Source organism: Dama dama, chromosome 25 (assembly GCF_033118175.1).
Source record: "Dama dama isolate Ldn47 chromosome 25, ASM3311817v1, whole genome shotgun sequence".
In the NCBI taxonomy this organism is placed as follows: Eukaryota; Metazoa; Chordata; class Mammalia; order Artiodactyla; family Cervidae; genus Dama; species Dama dama.
In genome coordinates, this window is record NC_083705.1 from 22,361,448 (window position 1) to 22,384,509 (window position 23,062).

The following is a 23,062-nucleotide window of genomic DNA, read 5'->3' on the forward strand; positions in this document are numbered from 1 at the left end:
TAAATTTAGGTAATGATACACATATCATCAAGTTGTCATGTAAATAATTATGTATAACACTATAATGAGTGTATTTATATAAGTTTATATTTATAATTTAATATTATATATAATTTAATATAATATAATAAGTTATATTTATAATTTATATAAGTATATAAAACACTTAATAGACATTCATTATGTGGGATATTAAATAATATCAAGGTTTTAAGCACTGTTGTTCTATCATTACCTTCAACTGTTTTCTGCCATTTTTTTCTGAGGAAGAGAGATTAAGTATTCTGAAAAAGCTGGTCATACACAAAGTACAGGAGAGCAACAGAAATTCTTTTTAAAAACTGTCTTTGTTTAAAGTTCACTTTAACATGATTATAGTGTAACGTTTTAGAAATTCAGAGGGAGACCTGGGTTTGATCCCTGGGTCGGGAAGATCACCTAGGGAAGGGAATGGCTATCCACTGCAGTATTCTTGCCTGGAAAATTCCATGGACAGAAGAGCCTGGCAAGCTATAGTCCATGGGTTGCAAAGAGTTGGATACAACTGAGCAACCAACATTATCTTTCAAACACTATGTAGGGTAACATTACTTATTAAGATTTTGGTTCATATCTGCTAAGAACCAGATTATATTCTTAAAACTTATAATTGCATATTTTTAAAAGCCCCAGACAAGAGATTTTATTAATAAATTACCAAGAGAAATGCTTTGCTCAATCAAAGATCAAAAGACAAGTGTTTAAAATGGGCTCTTTTGAATTAATGTGATAATGAAATTGAAGGAATTGGAAGTATATTTAGAAGGCAGCTCTTCTGAATAGCTATACTATAACCTAACAATTTTTAATCTTTGTAATAGATAAATTATAATTCTTGCCTTGTGCCAAAACTGGGTGAAGGACCATAGAAAATTTGTTTGACATCTTTTTGTAGTTTTTTAATACAAAGCACTAGCAATATCATTTTCTGAGATGTTTTAACAAGATCATATAACCTAAATTTTAAGCACTGTTGAAGATCTACTCTCCCCAGAAATCAAGCCAGATCTGGAATTTCTCCCTTGACTTGGCTCATGTTTTTATAATGGAATCTTAGTGTCTATCTCCAGAAAGACAAACTGTATGAATGCTCAGTATTCCTGTGCATTTTTAAAGACTTTCCTCTGCTTGTTTTTTTTTTTTTTTCTTCCCCAAGTACATCATTTCTCTCTCCTCTGTCTTGTTTCTGTTGTACAGCCCATTTGCTAGGAATATCTCTTTATACTAAATACAAGGACTGGTTTTGATCTCTTGCCAGACCCTGTGTAGTTAAAACTGTGTTAAGGCTGTTAAAACTTTCCAAAAGGGAATCCCTAAATTGCTGATAAAATACAGTTAAGAAATCACCACTGGTTTGGTGAGAGATGTAAAATTATTACTAGTTGCAATAAATCATTCCACTGAATTAATTGAAAGAATTAATCCAAAAAGCATTATGTAAGCCTTATTGCCTCTTTGCATTTTCTATGTGTAAGCATAATTAGTGTTGACAGGGTTCTAGTGGGTTTATTATCCTGTATTTTATAAGAATATTTCTGTTGCATCCTCACGGGAATGCTCACAAAGTTAAAGCCATTAGTAAAAGATAGATGTGAAAGACAACGGATAGGGATTTGGGGAGAAGTTGGCATCTTTTCCCCCTCTCTTTAATAGTAAACTAAACAACTCTGATTGTAATCTGACCAAGCAATAAAGGTTTTTTAAACACAAGGCCCTTTAAAAAGGTCAGTTCACTGGAGCACAAAGATATAATAGTAACTTTCTTGAATTTCTTTGTTCCTCTTTATTAATGCAGGGGACTTAATTGCTTTAACAGCTTTGTGTGATATTTATAAAAATCCAGTGATATTTTGATTAGGGATTGAGGTTACATTTATGTTTTATAGTTGGCTCAAAAAGACTCATAACATTTTATTTTAGTTTCTCTTCTCAAGAAAAAGAAATCTTGAAAGATGAATTGTTTAGGAACTGCAGCCCTGCCAACAGAATGCATACTTTTCTCTACTTAGTGACTATATAGGCCAAAGATGATGGTGGATTTTAACAATAAGCTTTCTATGATTTATAGAGATTCACTATTCACTATGTTCAACTGAAAGCAATTCCATGGCCTTTAAATGCCAATAGAGTAAAAAAGTCTCTCGTGTCATTCTGAAACACTAGGTGCTATTGATCAATCAGGAGATGGTGTTTACCAACTCCCAATATTTTTTTTCAGATTTCTTAAACTCGGTGATTCAATAAGTGGTTCATGAATCGCCCAGAAGCCGTCCTGATTAAATAATAAAGAACCCATTACCGTTAAAATGGACGTGTTATGCCAGCTTCTGATGTTTTCGACGACGGCTTTGCAGGTAGTGTCCTTCCTATCTGCCTGCGGGACTTATTTATTTATTTATTCATTTATTTATTTATTTAGAAACTAGAGAAGATGAACCTGGTATTATGGCTCACATTCATTGCTGTCTATGGGCTAATTTACCAGGCAGTAGAAGGCAGCCAGAAGTAATTGAGGCCAGTTTTTCATACATTTTCCACCACTTAGTGGTAGTACAGAGTAATTTCATATAGTCTTCAAAAATCCTGGGGCCTCTGTGAATCAACTCTTGCTCTATTTAAATTAAAGTCTGTTATATTGTTTGAACTGTCAGAGATCCGTAGCAAAATTTCCTACAGTTCCAAATTAAATATTTTCACAGAAAGGATGGAAGCTGAAAAAAAGAGAAGCAATATTATGGTTGAAGATGAACTAGAAAGAAAGGTAGAGCTGCAAGAGAAGTGATATAAGATGAACAGGAAAAGTAAGGCACTTAACAATTCTTCTAGAGCAATTACTTTTGAAGGTCACTATCAATAGTCTATTAGACAGAAACAACTTTTATAGATGGGACCTCTTTTTTATGTGGAGCCAAAAAAGAGCTTAGCAAAACAAATTTCTCCTCCTTCCATCTATCTGACATTTTTGGGAGACTTCACTCTAACCCATAAATATCTTTGATAAGTCATAATTACATATGGAGAAAAAGAGCATAACTTAGTAAACATGATTAGCATAGTGTTTGCATAATGGAAGCCTCTAGTTCAGTTGTGTTCAAGTATCCCAGTCCTATAGAGGGCAAGAGATAAAGATCTGACTTAGAGTAATTCATTTTAAAGGTAATGTATTGTTAGTTTTGTGAAGATTGGTAGAGCAATTTATGAAAATGTAGTAGGTAAGACACTTGACTTGCCATAGATGAGACACCCAATTCATTTTTGCTTAATTTATGTATGTTAGCACAACTTGATAGAAAAAAGTAGATGTTATATTATCTGTTAACTTTTTGTTGTTGTTGTTAAGAAACTGTTCAGGTATACTCAGGGTTATATAGAAAGAATTATTTCTTAGATTGACCCACTGTTACAGGCTGAAGATCTGTACTTTATAGTGTAATTGTTTAACTGAAAAATAAATCTAAAATTGCAGTTATGTTTTCATGTGTTCTGGAAACAAAGCCAAGACACCATACTTTACATGAGAATCTGTACATTTTAATTGAAGACACAAATCTGGCTCATGTTCCTATTTTCAAGGCTAATTTTTGAACTCTGTAAATAAGACTTCTCTAAATTAGAAGTAGAATACGTAAAATATGACTTTGCTATCATTCTGTAAGGATTTCTGGAAATGTAAATATACTTTGATTTACTGAGAGTTTCATAATCAAGGGAAAAGCATGTTCTCAAACTAATACACATTTTTTGCCTTGTCTTAGAAGCATAAACAAAAGTGGAGTGTATTAGTTCAATAATTACCTATACTGCTGTAGATATTAACCAGGATTAGACTTTTAGTTGTGAAATATGTGCTGCTAGGGAACTAATCATAGTTCTGCTTTTATGGAGTATACAGTTTTGCTCAGGACAAGTATATCTTGTCCCAAGCAGTAGTAAGTTGTAATAACATCTTGTCGGTGGAATGTACAGTGTTCTCCATTTCATTTATTAATGAGTGAGGTTTATGTTTTCTGAGTGAAAAAATTCACCAAGACTCTAGGGCACAAGCTCGCTATGTTTAAAAGTGGCATTTTATGAGAAAATTCAAGAAAATTTATATATAATATTACCACTATTAATTTTAAAATAGCATAAATAACATTAGGTTCAGTATCATAATTATATGATTATATTGATTAATTGGAACCTTAGATAAGTAAAAATTACTCATAGCTTCTTTTTATTGAAAGGAAACAACTATAAAATATGTGTAATTAACTCATATCTAATATTTTTAAGAAAATCATTTATACCAGAAGACAATACAAAATGATTTATATCAGCATAATTTGCAATTTCCAGAAATTAGAAATAATTTAAACACTTGTTAATAGAAGTGACATAGTCTTAAAAGGAATATCAAAGGACAATATAAATGAATAGCTTACAGTTGCACACCTCAACATGGATGTGTCTCACATTCATAGTATTGAGTAGAAGGATAAAGTCATAAAAGAAAACCTGCAAAATGACTCATTTTATGTAGAATCCAAGAACTGTCAGATTAATAAATTGAGAGATGAATAATTACTGAGAAAACCAAATAAATTATTATTTTAAAAATCAGGCAAAAATAATTATTTTAAAAATCATTATTGCATCCTCTTCCCTGTAGATTCAGATTTTATACCTTTTATTTATTTGGAGAATGAAAATGTAATATGTGGGCATTAGAAATTTGAATTACACAGAAAAAACCATTAATTCTTTGGGAGACAAAGAGAGTTGTGATTGAGCACTTGGAAATTTTCTAAGGGGAAAGAAAAACAAAGAAAACACATCTTAGAGTTAAATGTACATCTCTCAGGTTTATGTCCTCTATCTTCTTTCTATACCTATATCTGTGATATTTCATAATGGCAATTGATGGCACAGAGGCATGAAAATATCCAGAATTATTATCTTCTGAGGGCTTCCCTGGTAGCTCGGGGCTAAAGAATTTGCCTGCCCAATGCAAGAGATGCAGGCACAATCCCTGCGAAAGATCCCTGGAAGAAGGAAATGGCAACCCACTCTAGTATTCTTGCCTGTGAAATCCAATGGACAGAGCAGTCTGGCAGGCTACAGGGTCGCTTAAGGGTCAGACACAGCTTGAGCCACTAAAGAGTTAATTAATACTTACTGTTTATAGGTTTAACTTACTTGAAAATAACCAAAAAGTAACAGACAGATTTTAGTAACATCATGCAAAAACTGTTTTTGTAGCTTAACCCTCAGTTAAGAATTAAAGTATGAAGACTATCTTACCCCTCAAATACTTCAGTCAAGGTTTTACTGTATGTAATATTTATCATTACTAGAAGGAAAATATGTGGGTACATTTTCTACCCAAAATGTAGAAACAGTTTAAATCAACCTTGCAGATATCACACACTTGCTATCCTAGAGCCAATACTAGGTTAAAACACTTGACTTGCAAGCATTGATATTTTGTACAACTATAGCCAAATCCATTTTAAAAGGTTTTTGTTGATGCTGTATTCCTAAATACATGTTTATTATTTAAAGGTCTGTTATTTTTTTCACTTGTATTTCATGTGGTGTTTCTTCTACAAAAAAAAAAAATATCTATTGGGAAGAGAATGACACATGTCTAGATAACTAACTAGACCACATCAATACAAAGCAATTGAAACACAAATCACTTTTGGGGTAGACTTTCTCAGAAAGATTTTCCCACAGGGGACCACAGTACCTGGCATTCTTCATTGTCTGGAGGCTCCTGCAATAGTCATCTGATTTGGTAGTTTTTAAAGAATGCCAACCAGTATTGAAAGTGAAAACAAAAAGTGAAAGTCACTTAGTTGTGTCTGACTCTTTGTGACCCCATGGACTGTACTGGAATTCTCCAGGTCAGAATACTGGAGTAGCTAGCCTTTCCCTTCTCCAGGGGATCTTTCCAACCCAGGGATCGAGCTGGGGTCTCCTGAAGGCGGATTCTTTACCAACTGAGCTACTAGGAAGGCCCACCAACCATGATTTGTAGACCATTAATACCTGGCAACAAGAACTTTAAATGAAGTAATTATTGTTGTTTCTTCCTAGGTTGAACCAGTTCTGTAAGCTATCAGGAAAGAATTTTTTCCAAGTTTTATTTTTTTCCTCAGGTTATCCTGTTTGTAAACTTTTGGGGGGTCCACATACTTCTTCCTCTTAAGTTTTTAGCTTAATTTTAGGTACTAAAAATAATTATGTGTACTAATTTTTTATGGATTTTGAGTTGGTGCCAACTCAAATTAAGTGAATATATCTTATACTTTCTTTGTTATGCTATTGGCAAATATTTAATATCTGTAGGATCCTGTACTTAGTATGTCAGTGTTTAAAAGTTTTCCATTAATTTTATAGAACTTAGCTTGATATTTTATTTTTATTACATATTTAGCTCCTTTCAGAGAGACTTTTATAATTTGGTTGTAGATAGAGATGAAATTTATAACTTAGGAAGAAAATTAGGAAATAAAACTACTAATGGAATTATCTAATAAATTCTTTTGTTATACTTTCACATTGACCTCTTTATCACTAACCTTAATATAAATTTCGAATTTACTAGTAGAATTTTATTTGGCTAAAATTTGTATACCTATGTGAAGCTATTTTATATAATAAAAAGAACTTACTATTTTTAAAATTCATCTCGAAATGGTCTTTCTTAGTATATGTCAATTTCTAAAAGCATTGTGAATAGAAAATAAAAAACATTCTGTCATGAAATATGGATAGCTGGGTGAAAAAATTTCTCTATTAGCTAGACACCTAGAGCAGTGACAAATGAAATGATTATAATAGCCAATAATAACATCCATCTATTCGGTACTACATTTATTATTCCACCTAAATGTCATTATTGTTTAAAAATTAATCAAAAAAGCAAAACAAAATTAAAAAATTAATCAAGAGGCATAAATTAAAGAAAAAGGGGTCTTTGAATCTATCACCTTATGAATAGCATGGTTCAGTTTTTGAAAGGTATTTATTTGCTTCTAGGCAAATATATATTAGTATATAACATTTACTTTCGCATTACAAGAATGTAAAATTTGAAGTGAATATGAAATTTATTTTTATGCATGTTTTTTTCTTGCTTACCTATAAGTGAAAATTTGTACTGTCCTAAATAATAGTTGAGGAACTTCTACTTGTGAAATTATTTTCCTTTGGCAAAGTGGATGGAAAAGATTTGGAAAAAAAAACACAAGTGCTGGCACAATTGACAGGAATGTTGGAAAAAATTTTTAAATGTTGGCATAGGAATTCTTTAAAAATTCTAACTTACTCACATGTGAAATGAAAGTAAAAAAGCATCTGTCCTATTTTATGCACACTGACTAAATAAAAAGAACAATTATATTTAGCAAAGTATAAAGCTCCTTAAACTAAGATATTCTGTCTGACTTTTGGCGATCTTTATGTTATTTGTTCCACTGAATTAAATATTATGTTTGAATGAAGCATACTTTGAAAAGCAGAAATTATAGAGAGGAGAACATTCTCTTTTCCAATTCTGATGGTCCTAGATGAAATATGAAATTTTTGAGAGACTAAACACTTTTAATATACTTGAGAAGAGAATTTGGATCTTGGCCTCATCTGTCATTCAGCCCATTTGTTATTGAAATATTTCAAGAACCTTTGGACATGTTTTACCACACCATCTATTTGTTCTACCCAAGGTGGAAGTATATAGATTAGGTCTTTAAGGATCACAACCAGTTTTTTTCCCATATTTTGTTTTTGATTCCACTACCAGATATGGTTATGTTTTCACTGAAAACAAACAAGAAGCTTAGAGCAGTATGAAATTGTTTTGATTCCTCCAGAAATTAGTTTTAAATCAGTGTTTAAAGGCCAACCTGACATTTTTAAATTATTTTGCAAGATGCTTTTATTGTGTCTTAGTTCTGGAAAAAACTATTGGAGGTCTTATTCAAGTTTTAGTAAAGTTATTCTATTTTGCCATGATTATATATTGATAGAATATATTGTTTTTCATGCATCAATTATTAAAATAAAGAACTCAATACATGGTTTCATGACTGAGATTGAAATAGTCCACAGTGTACCTAATCTCCTTTGATCCTTTATGTTGAACAGTTCAGGCCGTGGTACTTGCCTTGATAATGAGCCTCCCAAGCGTGACTTTCTTTATCCAGCTGTGGCTCCAGGTCAGGTGTATGATGCTGATGAACAATGCCGTTTCCAGTATGGAGCAACATCTCGCCAATGTAAATATGGGGTAAGAAGTCTTAAACCTTCTGTTTAGTCATTTATATGTTTTTTTTTCATGACACAATTGTTAAGATGGAATTTTGATGAATGTAATTTCTCTGGTATCAGTATTAACACAAGTATGGCCTTTGACATTGCTCCTTTTCTGAAATCATTTGTATAATATTTATTCTAAATGTTTGAATAATCCTTTAATTAAATAAATTTCAAATGTCTTGGGAGGGATGCAGATAGAATTTAAAATTTTTCCAGTGTATTTCTTTTTTAAGTTCTGAGTTTATAATGCCAACTTTTGTCTTTAAAATGTTATGATTTTGAAACCTCCCTCACTTCCCACCTTTTCTGGTACTATAATAACTGGGTTGAGGGCATTTTCACTTTGACTCAGAGTTTTTAACTTATACTTTTAGTATTAAGTCATTGCAAGTTGCCCACATTCTAACATAGTTAACTGAGTGGGGACAAAATGACATTAGGCTAAATAGAGAAACAAGGAAAATTGCTATGGGAAAACAATGGAGGTATCATGGTTTACTCTTCTTGTCTGTCTAAAAAAGTTTAAGGATCTACCACAGAAGATGTTAAAAAATAATTCTTTTTAAATTTTCATAGAGAAAGATTTCAGTATCTAATATAGAGAGACATTCACAGTAGATACACAATGTAAACATGTTGAATGAATGTATAGGATTTTTAAATGATGAATTGTATGTCAAAAATTTTTGAAAGTAAGTTTAAAGGCTTTCTCCCAATTTTTTGTAAACTGTGTTTAAAATCCCTTTTAAGAAAATAATAATGATAAAAGGTAGTTAAGACTAAATGATACACACTTTGTACTCTACCAGTTATTCTTCTTGGGTGCAGTACAAAGGAAAGTGATTTTTTAAATAGTCTTTGAGGGACAAGTATATTATTATTCCTACGAGGCTTTGGCAGCACATTTTGTGCATTAGATTTAAAGATTGTGTGCAACTATCTAAAGATATAGAGCCTTAAGTAAAACTTTGTCTCTCTATAAAGAATCTTTACTTCTATTCTTGTTTCTGTATGGTTTTAGTTACTTTTTTCCCTTGGTTGCTTTTTCCCTCAGAAAAAGCCAAACTTTAATCACAATCTTTGTATATACTTGTAGCTTCAGCTCAGTTCAGTTCAGTCGCTCAATCGTGTCTGACTCTTTGCAATCCCATGAATCGCAGCATGCCAGGCCTCCCTGTCCATCACAAACTCCCAGAGTTTAGTCAAACTCATACCCATCGAGTTGGTGATGCCATCCAGCCATCTCATCCTCTCTCGTCCCCTTCTCCTGCTGCCCCCATCCCTCCCAGCATCAGGGTATTTTCCAATGAGTCAACTCTTCGCATGAGGTGGCCAAAGTATTGGGGTTTCAGCTTCAGGATGAGGTGGCCAAAGTATTGGAGTTTCAGCTTCAACATAGTCCTTCCAATGAACACCCAGGACTTATCTCCTTCAGGATGGACTGGTTGGATCTCCTTGCAGTCCAAGGGACTCTCAAGAGTCTTCTCCAACACCACAGTTCAAAAGCATCAATTCTTTGGCAGTCAGCTTTCTTTATAGTCCAACTCTCACATGCATACATGACTACTGGAAAAACCTTGACTAGATGGACCTTTGTTGGCAAAGTAATGTCTCTGCTTTTTAATATGCTTTCTAGGTTGCTCATAACTTTTCTTCGAAGGAGTAAGCTTTTAATTTCATGGCTGCAGTCACCACCTGCAGTGACAGTTTCCCCATCTATTTGCCATGAAGTGATGGGAAGAGATGCCATGATCTTCGTTTTCTGAATGTTGAGCGTTAAGCCAACTTTTTCACTCTCCCCTTTCACTTTTACCAGAGGCTTTTTAGATCCTCTTCACTTTCTGCCATAAGGGTGGTGTCGTCTGCATATCTGATGTTGTTGATACTTCTCCCGGCAATCTTGATTCCAGCTTGTGCTTCATCCAGCCCAACGTTTCTCATGAGGTACTCTACATATAAGTTAAATAAGCAGGGTGACAATATATAGCCTCGTATATTGTCACAGATGTAGCATCATCAATAGATGCAGCATCATCTTTTAGTATTTGCAATAGCTCAACTGGAATTCCATCACCTCCACTAGCTTAGTTTGTAGTGATGCTTCCTAAGGCCTACTTGACTTCACATTCTAGGATGTCTGGCTCTACGTGAGTGATCACACCATCGTGATTATCTGGGTTGTGAAGATCTTTTTTGTACAGTTCTTCTGTGTATTCTTGCCACCTCTTCTTAATATCTTCTGCTTCTGTTAGGTCCATACCATTTCTGTCCTTTATTGAGCCCATCTTAACATGAAATGTCCCCTTGGTATCTCTAATTTTCTTTTTTCTTTTCTAATTTTCTTGAAGAGATCTCTAGTATTTCCCATTCTGTTGTTTTCCTCTATTTCTTTGCACTGATCACTGAGGAAGGCTTTCTTATCTCTCCTAACTATTCTTTGGAACTCTGCATTCAAATGGGTATCTTTCCTTTTCTCCTTTGCTTTTTACTTCTCTTCTTTTCACAGCTATTTGTAAGGCCTCCTCAGACAGCCATTTTGCTTTCTTGCATTTCTTTTTCTTAGGGATGATTTTGATTCCTGTCTCCTGTACTATGTCACGAACCTCTGTCCATAGTTCATCAGGCACTCTATCAGATCTAGTCCCTTAAATCTATTTCTCACTTCTACTGTATAATCATAAGGGATTTGATTTAGGTCATACCTGAATGGTCTAGTGGTTTTCCCCACTTTCTTCAATTTCAGTCTGAATTTGGCAATAAGGAGTTCATGATCTGAGCCACAGTCAGCTCCCGGTCTTGTTTTTACTGACTGTATAGAGCTTCTCCACCTTTGGCTGCAGAGAATATAATCAATCTGATTTTGGTGTTGACCATCTGGTGATGTCCACATGTAGCGTCTTCTCTTGTGTTGTTGGAAGAGGGTGTTTGCTATGAACAGTGCGTTCCCCTGGCAGAACCTTATTAGCCTTTGCCCTGCTTCATTCTGTACTCCAAGGCCAAATTTGCCTGTTACTCCAGGTGCTTCTCGACTTCCTACTTTTGCATTCCAGTCCCCTGTAATGAAAAGGACATCTTTTTGGGGTGTTCATTCCAGAAGGTCTTGTAGGTCTTCATAGAACCATTCAACTTCAGCTACTTCAGCAGTACTGGTCAGGGCATAGACTTGGATTACTGTGATATTGAATGGTTTGCAAACTTGGAAACGAACAGATATCATTCTGTCGTTTTTGAGATTGCATCCAAGCAATTCACACTCTTTTGTTGACCATGATGGCTACTCCATTCCTTCTAAGGGATTCTTGCCCACAGTAGTAGATATAATGGTCATCTGAGTGAAATTTACTCATTCCAGTCCATTTTAGTTCGCTGATTCCTAGAATGTCAATGTTCACTCTTGCCATCTCCTGTTTGACTACTTCCAATTTGCCTTGATTCATGGAACTAACAGTCCAGGTTCCTAAGCAGTATTGCTCTTTACAGCGTTGGACCTTGCTTCCATCACCAGTCACATCTACAACTGGGTGTTGTTTTTGCTTGGCTCTGTCTCTTCATTCTTTCTGGAGTTATTTCTCCACTGATCTACAGTACCATATTGGGCACCTACAGGCCTGGAGAGTTCATATTTCAGTGTCCTATCTTTTGCCTTTTCATACTGTTCATGGGGTTCTCAAAGCAAGAATGCTGAAGTGGTTTGCCATTCCTTTCTCCAGTGGACCACATTTTGTCAGAACTCTCCACCATGACCCTACATGACAAGGCTCATAGTTTCATCGAGTTAGACAAGGCTGTGGTCCATGTGATTAGATTTGTTAGTTTTCTGTGATTGTGGTTTTCAGTCTCTCTGCCCTCTGATGGAGAAGGATAAGAGGTTTATGGAAGCTTCCTAATGGGAGAGACTGACTGAGGGGGAAACTGGGTCTTGTTCTCATGGGTGGGGCCATGCTTAGTAAATCTTTAATCCAATTTTCTGTTGATGGGTGGAGCTGAGTCAAGAGAAAGGATAGTCTCTTCAATAAAAGACTCTGGACAAACTGGACAACCACATTCAGAAGAATAAAACTGGACCTTAGCTTACACCATATTGCAAAAATTAACTCAACGTGGATTAAAGACTGAAGTGTAAGACTGAAAACTATAAAACTCCTAGAAGAAAATACAGGAGAAAAGCTTCTTGATCTTGGTCTTGGCAGTGGTTTCTTGATATGAAAAACAGGCAACAAAAGTAACTATAGATGAGTGGGATTACATCAAAATAGAAAGCTCCGCACAGCAAATCAAAATGAAAAGCCAGTTTATGGAATTTGCAGAAATTATTTGCAAACCATATATCTGATGAAGGGATAATGTCCATAGTATATAAGGAACTCTTACAGTTTTAGCAAAAAAAGCAAATAATCCAATTTAAAAATGGACAAAGGAACTTAATAGACTCAAAAGAAGACATACAAATGAACAATTATATGAAAAGGTATAAACCTCACTAATCATCAGGAAAATGCAAATCGAAACAGCAATGAGATAACACCTTACACCTGTTAGGATGGTTATTATTTAAAAACTGATAATTAGTGTTCACAAAAATGTGGAAAAAAGAGAATTCTTACACACAGTTGGTGAAGATGTAAATTTGTGCAGCCACTGTGGAAAACAATATGGAACTTTCTCAAAAAATTAAAAATAAAACTGCCATATGATCTAGGAATCCTACTCCTGGGTGTATATCCAGAGGTACTGAAATCAGGATCTTCAAGAAGGTATGTACTGTCATATTTATTGCAACATTATTCAAAATAGCTCAGACATGGAAGCAACATAAATGTTCATTGACCACCAAGAGATTTTACTCAGCCACTTTTTACAGTGAACATCAGCTAACTTGTTCTTGAAGACTTCAAAAAACTAAAGAGTATGACAAACATACTTTTCATTTACCTTTTTCCTGGTAGACATTCAATACGTATTTCCCTTTCCTCTATGAATATCTATGTCATCCATGATACCATCCTATATAACTAGTATGCTAGTAGTGCTTTAGGAGAGTCTGAGCCATCTGTACTTTGGGGAGTATGTTAACATACTCTAAGGGTCACATTTTGACTAAATTTCATCCTTCAATCTCAGCTCACATGCAGTTTCTCTGCAGGCTGGCCTTAGTCTGATGCATCTATATGAAAAGTCTTCTCCCAGTTACTTACATTTATGCTCCCAGTTAAAGCATAAAGGAAATTATGCTTTTTATTTCCTTCACGGCACTTACTAGTCCATACTCATTTTACTTATTTGATTACTTGTTAGCTAGTTAAATGTGATCTTCTAAGTAAGGCCTGCCCTAACAACCTTATCTGAAACTGCACACACACACATACATACACAAACACACTTCGTGTAATTTTTCCTGACTTTTTTTTCCTTCCTTATTATTTGTTACTGATACTTTCTAACATACTGTATATTTTGTTCATTTTGCTGCTGCCTGCCTATTTGCTCATGGCTGTTTATAAAGTGAATTGCACAGTGTCTGCCTCATAATAGGAGCTCGGAAAATATTTGGTGGATAAATGTGTGAGAGTATGGAATGAATCAGGGCAAAGGCTAATAGAGTTTTGCCAAGAGAACGCACTGGTCATAGCAAACACCCTCTTCCAACAACAAAGAGAAGACTCTACACATGGACATCACCGGATGGTCAAGACCGAAATCAGATTGATTATATTCTTTGCAGCCAAAGATGGAGAAGCTCTATACGGTCAGCAAAAACAAGACTGGGAGCTGACTGTGGCTCAGATCATGAACTCCTTATTGCCAAATTCAGACTGAAATTGAAGAAAGTGGGGAAAACCACTAGACCATTCAGGTATGACCTAAATCAAATCCCTTATGACTATACAGTGGAAGTGAGAAATAGATTTAAGGGACTAGATCTGATAGACAGAGAACCTGACAAACTATGGACGGAGGTTCGTGACATTGTACAGGAGACAGGGATCAAGACCATCCCCAAGGAAAAGAAATGCAAAAAGGCAAAATGGCTGCCTGAGGAGGCCTTACAAATAGCTGTGAAAAGAAGAGAAGTGAAAAGCAAAGGAGAAATGGAAAGATATTCCCATTTGAATGCAGAGTTCCAAAGAAAAGCCAGGAGAGATAAGAAAGCCTTCCTCAGTGATCAGTGCAAAGAAATAGAGAAAAACAACCGAATGGGAAATACTAGAGATCTCTTCAAGAAAATTAGAGATACCAAGGGAACATTTCATGCAAAGATGGGTTCGGTAAAGGACAGAAATGGTATGGACCTAACAGAAGCAGAAGATATTAAGAAGAGGTGGCAAATATACACCAAAGAACTGACGAAAAAGATCTTCACAACCCAGATAATCACGATGGTGTGATCACTCACGTAGAGCCAGACATCCTGGAATGTGAAGTCAAGTGGGCCTTAGAAAGCATCACTACGAACAAAGCTAGTGTAGGTGATGGAATATAATTGAGCTACTTCAAATCCTGAAAGATGATCCTGTGAAAGTGCTGCACTCAATATGCCAGCAAATTTGGAACACTCAGCAGTGGCCACAACTGGAAAAGGTCAGTTTTCATTCCAATGCCAAAGAAAGGCAGTCCCAAAGAATGCTTAAACTACCGCACAATTGCACTCATCTCACACGCTAGTAAAGTAATGCTCAAAATTCTCCAAGCCAGGCTTCAGCAATACGTGAACCGTGAACTTCCAGATGTTCAAGCTGGTTTTAGAAAAGGCAGAGGAACCAGAGATCAAATTGCCAACATCCGCGGGATCATCGAAAAAGCAAGAGAGTTCCAGAAAAACATCTATTTCTTCTTTGTTCACTATGCCAAAGCCTTTGACTGTATGGATCACAGTAAACTGTGGAAAATTCTAAGAGATGGGAATACCAAACCACCTGACCTGCCTCTTGAGAAACCTATATTCAAGTCAGGAAGCAACAGTTAGAACTGGACATAGAACAACAGGATGGTTCCAAATAAGAAAAGGAGTACGTCAAGGCTGTATATTGTCACCCTGCTTATTTAACTTATATGCAGAGTATGTCATGAGAAATGCTGGGCTGGAAGAAGCACAAGCTGGAATCAAGATTGCTGGAAGAAATATCAATAACCCCAGATATGCAGACGACACCACCCTTATGGCAGAAAGTGAAGAGGATCTAAAAAGCCTCTTTGTGAAAGTGAAAGAGGAGAGTGAAAAAGTTGGCTTAAAGCTCATCATTCATAAAACTAAGATCATGGTATCTGGACCCATCACTTCATGAGAAATAGATGGAGAAACTGTGGAAACAGTGTCAGACTTTGTTTTTGGGGGCTCCAAAATCACTGCAGATGGTGATTGCAGCCATGAAATTAAAAGATGCTTACTCCTTGGAAGGAAAGTTATGACCAACCTAGACAGCATATTAAAAAGCTGAGATGTTACTTTGCCAACAAAGGTCTGTCTAGTCAAGGCTATGGTCTTTCCAGTGGTCACGTACGGATGTGAGAGTTGGACCATGAAGAAAGCTGAGCGCCGAAGAATTGATGCTTTTGAACTGTGGTGTTGGAGAAGACTCTTGAGAGTCTCTTGGACTTCAAGGAGATCCAACCAGTCTATCCTAAAGGAGATCAGTTTTGGATGTTCATTGGAAGGACTGATGTTGAAGCTTGAACTGCAATACTTTGGCCACCTGATGCGAAGAGTTGACTCATTTGAAAAGACCCTGATGCTGGGAGAGATTGTGGGAAGGAGGAGAAGGGGACGACAGAGGATGAGATAGTTGGACGGCATCACCGACTCGATGGGTATGAGTTTGAGTAAACTCCAGGAGTTGGTGATGGATAGGGAGGCCTGGCATGCTGTGATTCATGGGGTTGCAAAGAGTCGGACACGATTGAGCAGCTGAACTGAACTGAACTGAAATTAGTGAAAATTATCTGGTAAAGAGATGGAGGAGAGAAGACACTTGTGAAGACCCTGAGGCTGTGTATTTGAAGAGCTGAGAAGGCCAGTGTGACTGACACTCTTAAAGCAGCTGTCATGTACATGAGGCAAGAAAAGAGGAGGATCCAAATCAAACTTCCAGCCTTTGTTAAGAATTCTAGGTTTATATCTTAATAGCAGTAGAAAACAAAAGATTTTTAATGAATGAGACCAGGAGAACTTATTGAGAACTTATTGATGAACAGAGGATCACAAAATTTCAAAGACAAATTATCTTAGGAAGTAAATATAATTTTATATAGGACAGTATAAATTATTTTTATCAACATATTAATTAATGTCTTTATATTTTTAATTATTAATTTTAATTGGAGGCTAATACTGTAATTACTTTACAGTATTGTAGTAATTAATATCTTTAAGAAGCCTTCCATCAAGCTGTGTCTGCCTAAAGTATAGCTCTTTGCAGTAAGGGTAACCTGCTAGAGATAAGATATTTGAGTTATTTAATCAAGGTATTATCTCCATGGAGTGTACTTAAGACTGACTTATTTTGTCTCTTAGACTCACTTTTTAATATTTTCATGCTCACTCTCTTTTGTTTATTATTTCATCACTATGAGTTAGCTAAGGTTCAAGTAATTTTTACTTTCTCATTGAGAATCATTTCACTAAAAATACTTTTTATTAGTCTTTTTTGGGTACTTTTGACTACCTCCATAATTTTTTTAAGAGATTCAGATAACTTCAGAGAGGATAATAGTGAAATACTTACAAGTACATATAAGGGAAATTTAAAGAAATTGAGTTTGAGTAGCCTATAAAACAGAAAGCTAAATGTTGGCTTCAAAATCACTTTCAGGCTTTGGAACATTTATTATAGTTTGATTGCTGGTAACAAATTGTTCTCCTTCCCCACCAAGAGCATAAAAAAGCACAGTTGCCTTAATTTTTCAGCTGGAAGGTTGTCAATTAGGTAGTAGGAAGAATTTCAAGTTATTAAATACTGGAATTTTGTACTGAGGGAAATTGTAGAATCACTTTCCTTGAGGTTTTAAGGTGACATAAATATTCTACAATAAGGTTTGATATGGGCTTAGGGAATAAAAGACATGGAATTTTTTTAACACCTCAATATTCTTTTGGAGGGCAAACGTATGTATTTATCAGGCATATACTTGACAAGGAGTTGATTTAATTTTTATTTTTCCTCAAATTTCAAGCCCAAATCATAGGTTTATAATCATTTGTATTCTTGGAGATCAGTAGTTTCTACTCTGGGTTTGCTTCTTCTTACTCTGGGTTTCTAAAGAATCTGCCTGTGTTGCAGGAGACCCAGGTTTGATCCCTGGGTTGAGAAGATCCCCTGGAGAAGGACATGGCAACCCACTCCAGTGTTCTTGCCTGGAGAATCCCATGGACAGGGGACTGTGCAGGCTACAGTCCACGGGGTCTCAAAGCGTCAGACACGACTGAGCGACTGACACTTTGACTTGCTTCTTAGAAGTGTTTTTATTAACCATTTAATATTTTTTAATCCCTTTAGATTGATAGTTATTTAATCTGAATTTCTAGGCTAGTCTTTTGTTTATATGTATGTGTGTGTGTTTAATGTATATGTATAAAATACGCAAGTAACTATATATATATATATATATATATATATATATATATATATATATATATATATATATATATGGCTTTTTTTTTTTTTTTTACCTTTTTAGGATCTCTTGCACTTAAATTACACACATAACAGGATTAATCTGTTTAAAGCTGAAATAAGGGTGCATTATTCTCTTTCTTCAAATAGTTAGTAAACACCTGGAGCCAGGCCACAGGGTCACCATATGTTGATTTTCAGTTTTCCTTTGGGTGATAAAATGATAAGTAATCTTTCTAATCACCGATGCTCCTTCTTGACCTCTTTAGTGCTCTGCTCTCCCCTTTGGCCATTAGGATCTTTTATTGCAAACAGCTGTTGAGAGATTTACCAATAGGATAATGAGGACAAAGAGAATGTTTCATATCCAGAACCAGGGACCCAAGATGTCATAGGGTTAGGATTTCACAAGGGCAGAAAATTTGTGTATGTCTCTTAATTGATCTTTAGAGTTGTTTAAAAAATTGAAAACAAAAACCATCTAGCAGTAAAAACAGCATTTTCTCTTCTTATACTGTTTTAATTTCTTAATGATATAATAATTATGAAATGGTTTTGTGTTTTTATAATATCCCTTTCCCCTATTGGAGAAGGAAATGGCAACCCACCCCAGTACTCTTGCCTGGAAAATTCCATGGGCTACAATCCGTGGGGTCGCAAAGAGTTGGGCACTACTGAGGGACTTCACTTTCACTTTTCACTTTCACTTTCCACCATGTCAGCTGCTAATTTTAATTTTCTCAGGTAAATCAAAGGGCCTTTCTTCCCCCTTTTTCTTTAGCATCATTTAACAACTATAGTTACTTGAAAAGGATGGAAACACTAAGAGAGATAATTCTAATATCTTTGACTATAAAATAACCAATTATTCTATTTTGATCAAAGGAGCCCAAGTTCAGTCCTTTACAAAGTTACTTTCTTGATATCAGCTAAATTATTTTTCATAATTAGATGATTACTTTAAAACTCTTCTCTCTCTATGTATTTTTGATTATGATTTATACTTGCTAATATTTTTATTGTTATTAATGTTTGCAAACTTCCATCATTTGAAAAATCAAATGGAGTAGAAATCTTGGAGTTGATATTAAAATTTTAGATAAGTTTTGAAGAGTATGTTCATAGGATCTTTAATTATATTGGAGATGTACATTCTAATGTACATGACAATGTTACATTCAGAAGTTCCAATAATAATAATGTATAAGTTGATGCCTAAGCTCATACTTTGAAAGTTAAAGTGTTAGTCACTCAGTTGTGTCCAACTCTGTGCGGCCCTATCTATGGACTGTAGCCTACCAAGCTCCTGTCCATGGGATTCTCCAGGCAAGAATACTGGAGTGGGTTGCCCTTCCCTTCTCCAGAGGGGTCTTCCCAACTCAGGAATCGAATCCAGATCTCACACATTGCAGGCAGATTCTTTACCATCTGAGCCTCCAGGGAAGCCCTCAAAATCATATATTGAATGAATATATTATGACTTAGTACATAATAATATTTTAGTACACATTTATTTATTTTAATTGGAGGCTAATTAATATTAGGTTGAAGTATCTTCCTTTAAAATACAGGTAAAGTGTAGGGTTATGATTATGTTCATAAAGGACATGAATATTGAGTGGGGTTTTGTATGATGTTGTTGTTGTAAGTAAACCTTTACTAATCAGCCTTAACTGACCAATGACTTTATTCAGTTTTGATACACTTAGAAGAAACTGAAAAGTAGCTTAATTGTGTGGAGATATTTTAGGCATTGATATTAGACAACTGATTGAAATCTAGGTTTAGGTAGGATTGAAGCAATTGCTAAGTCTTTCTGAGCTTATGTTTCTCACACTTTCTAAAAGATTGTCATGATGAAATGAGATACAGGTATGAAGATGCCTAGCATAGTAGTTGCCAGTATACCCTGAAAAATTATTAGTTTCTTTCTTTTTTCATGCCTACAACATTGCTGAGAAGTTATTTAGTGTATGCTACATTATCTCCAATGATGAGGAAATTATGATTGCTCAGGTCTGACTTTTGGAAGATTTTTCTGTACATTAAACCGATCTGCATAGTCCCCAGCTTTTTTTTAAACCTTTTTTCCCAGTTTTATTGAAAAATAATTGGCATAGATCACTGTATAAGTTTACAGTGTACAGCATGATGATTTGATTTACATACGTTGTGAAATAATTACTATAATATGCTTAGCTAGCATCTTATCATTTCATATGGGCGTCCCCGGTGGCTCAGCATTAAAGAATCTGCAGTGCAGGAGATTGAGGAGATGTAGGTTCGATTCCTGCATGGAGAAGATACCCTGGAAGAGGGCATGGCAAGCCACTCCAGTATTCTTGCCTGGAGAATCCCATGGACAGAGGAGCCCAGTGGGCTACAGTCCACAGGGTTGTAAAGATTCGGACATGACTGAAGTGACTTGCGTATGCATGCATGCATCATCTCATATGGGCTTTCCAGGTGGCTCACTGGTAAAGAATCCTCCAGCCAATGCAGGAGAAATGGGTTTGACCCGTGGTTTGGAAAATCCCCTGGAGAATGAAATGACAACCCATTCTAGTATTCTTGCCTGGGAAATCCCATGGACAGAGGAGGCTGGCAGGCTCCAGTACACGTGGTCACAAAAGAATCAGACACGACTTAGCGGCTAAAACAACAATCATCTCATATAGATAAAATAAAAAGAAAAGAAAAAAATTGTTCCCTTGTGATAAGAACTTTTAGAATCTACTCTTTTTTTAAGTTTGTTTTTTTTTTAATGTGGACCATTTTTAAAGTCTTTATGGAATTTGTAACAGTATTCCTTCTGTTGTTTATTTTCTGCTTTTGGGGCCTGTGAGGTATGTGGGATCTTAGCTCCTCAACCATGGATCAAATCTGTACCCACTGTATTGGAAATTGAATTCTTAACCACCAGGAAAGTTCTTTAGGATCTACTCTTTTAACAAATTTCCTGTGTACCTTCTACCTTTTATCCATTAGTTGAACTGACTTCTAAGTCAGCATACATATTTTATCTCCAATCCTATATGTAATGTTTTTTTTAAAGTCATGTTTCAAAAACATGATTGAAGTAACAATCACTTATTCAGGTACAAAAACATAAAATAGTAGATAAGTAAAACTAACAAAGGGCTTCTCAGTTTGTGCTAGGGTTAAACAACCCACCTGCCAATGCAGTAGATGCAATTTGAGATGCAATTTGATCCCTGGGTCAGGAAGATCCCCTAGAGGAGGACACAAGAACCCACTTGCCTGGAGAATCCCATGGACAATTCATAGGGCTGTAAAAAATCAGACACGACTGAAGCAGCTTAACATGCATGCACACAAAACTAGCAAAATATAATTAAATATCATGGTTTTAGCTTCAGCATGTACTTCTCTGATGAGGAGAGGCACAGGAAAATTTGATATATTGTGGAATGATGCCAGTATAAGGCATAAATCTTGTTTCTTCACTTAGATTGTTTCTAAGTGCATTAATGGTATGAAGCTATCAGGCAAATTTTCTTACAAAGAGAAAAATCTGTAGCATAACATTAGATTCTTAGAAACATTTGAAAGTCCTATAGAATGGCCTCTTTACTGGACACAGATAGCTTAGTAGCTTGATATCCAAAACTAAGATGATGAAGTCATTAGGGCAAGTGAAGAATCTGTAAAGATGCATTCATTTGTTTTATTTTTAAAACATTGATAGAAGCTATATCTGGAAGCCACTTACTAATATTTATGACACTGATATCTCTTGGAGGTAAAGACCTACATCTCTAAAAAGGAAGTATCACAAGCCACAGAGTTTAAGCCTACAAAAGATCAATTGATGTGGAAAATATGGAAAGATATTAAGAGACGTGAGTTAGAATGAGTAGGTCCAATGTAAGTTGAATAGAAAGTTCTAGAAGAAAGAATGGAGAAGAGGTATATTAAAAGATTTAATGACTAAACTAATAATTTTTCCAAAACAAAGATACAAATCCTCAAAGCATAGAGAAATAAAAAGAACACATAGTTACAGTGGTGAGACTGCTCTAAAGCAGAGACAAAGAGAACTCTTGAAAGCAACTAGAAAGACTTTGTCAGAGAGAAACAGCAATTAGACTGGCAAGTGATTTTTCATCAGCCTCTGTAAAGTCCAGGTGTCAATGAACTTAATATCTTCAAAGGCAGATGTAAGATACACAGCGCCTAGGACTCTATATTTGACTAAAATATTACTTTTGAAATGAAAGTAAAACAAAGATATTTTCAGACAAATAAGAATGAGTCCCTTGCTATTTTCAGTTCAGTTCAGTCATGCAAGTCATGTCTGACTCTTTGTGATCCCATGAACTGCAGCACACCAGGCCTCCCTGTCCATCACCAACTCCCGGAGTCCACCCAAACCCATGTCCATTGAGTCAGTGATGCCATCCAACCATCTCATCTTCCGTCATCGCCTTCTCCTGCCCTGAATTTTTCCCAGCATCAGGGTCTTTTCAAATGAGTCAACTCTTTGCATCAGGTGGCCAAAGTATTGCAGTTTAAGCTTCAACATCAGTCCTTCCAATGAACACCCAGGACTGATCTCCTTTAGGATGGACTGGTTGGATCTCCTTGTAGTCCAAGGGACTCTCAAGAGTCTTCTCCAACACTTCAGTTCAAAAGCATCAATTCTTCGGCGCTCAGCTTTCTTTATAGCCCAACTCTCACATTCATACATGACTGCTGGCAAAACCATAGCCTTGACTAGATGGACCTTTGTTGACAAAGTGATGTCTCTGCTTTTTAACATGCTGTCTAGGTTGGTCATAACTTTCCTTCCAAGGAGTAAGCGTCTTTTAATTTCATGGCTGCAATCACCATCTGCAGTGATTTTGGAACCCCAAAAAATAAAGTCTGACACTGTCCACTGTTTCCCCATCTATTTGCCATGAAGTGACGGGGCCGGATGCCATGATCTTAGTTTTCTGAATCTTGAGCTTTAAGCCAACTTTTTCACTCTCCTCTTTCACTTTCATCGAGAGGTTCTTTAGTTCTTCTTCACTTTCTGCCATAAGGGTGGTGTCATCTGCATATCTGAGGTTATTCATATTTCTCCCAGAAATCTTGATTCCAGCTTG

The 23,062-nt window shown here is 35.6% G+C and overlaps 1 protein-coding gene across 7 annotated transcripts in view; it reads left to right on the plus strand.

The window, feature by feature from the left end:
• The window catches only part of ADAMTS6 (ADAM metallopeptidase with thrombospondin type 1 motif 6), a 278,395-nt gene that overhangs the window by 131,060 nt on the left and 124,273 nt on the right, over positions 1-23,062 (plus strand). For all 7 annotated transcript variants that reach the window (XR_009690552.1, XR_009690551.1, XM_061129691.1 and 4 more), the window contains exon 11: positions 8,173-8,314. Coding sequence is in view for 5 of the 7 variants with exons in the window: in XM_061129691.1 (XP_060985674.1) it covers positions 8,173-8,314 (142 nt within the window). In the remaining 2 variants the exon portion in view is untranslated. The remainder of the gene's footprint in view (positions 1-8,172; positions 8,315-23,062) is intronic.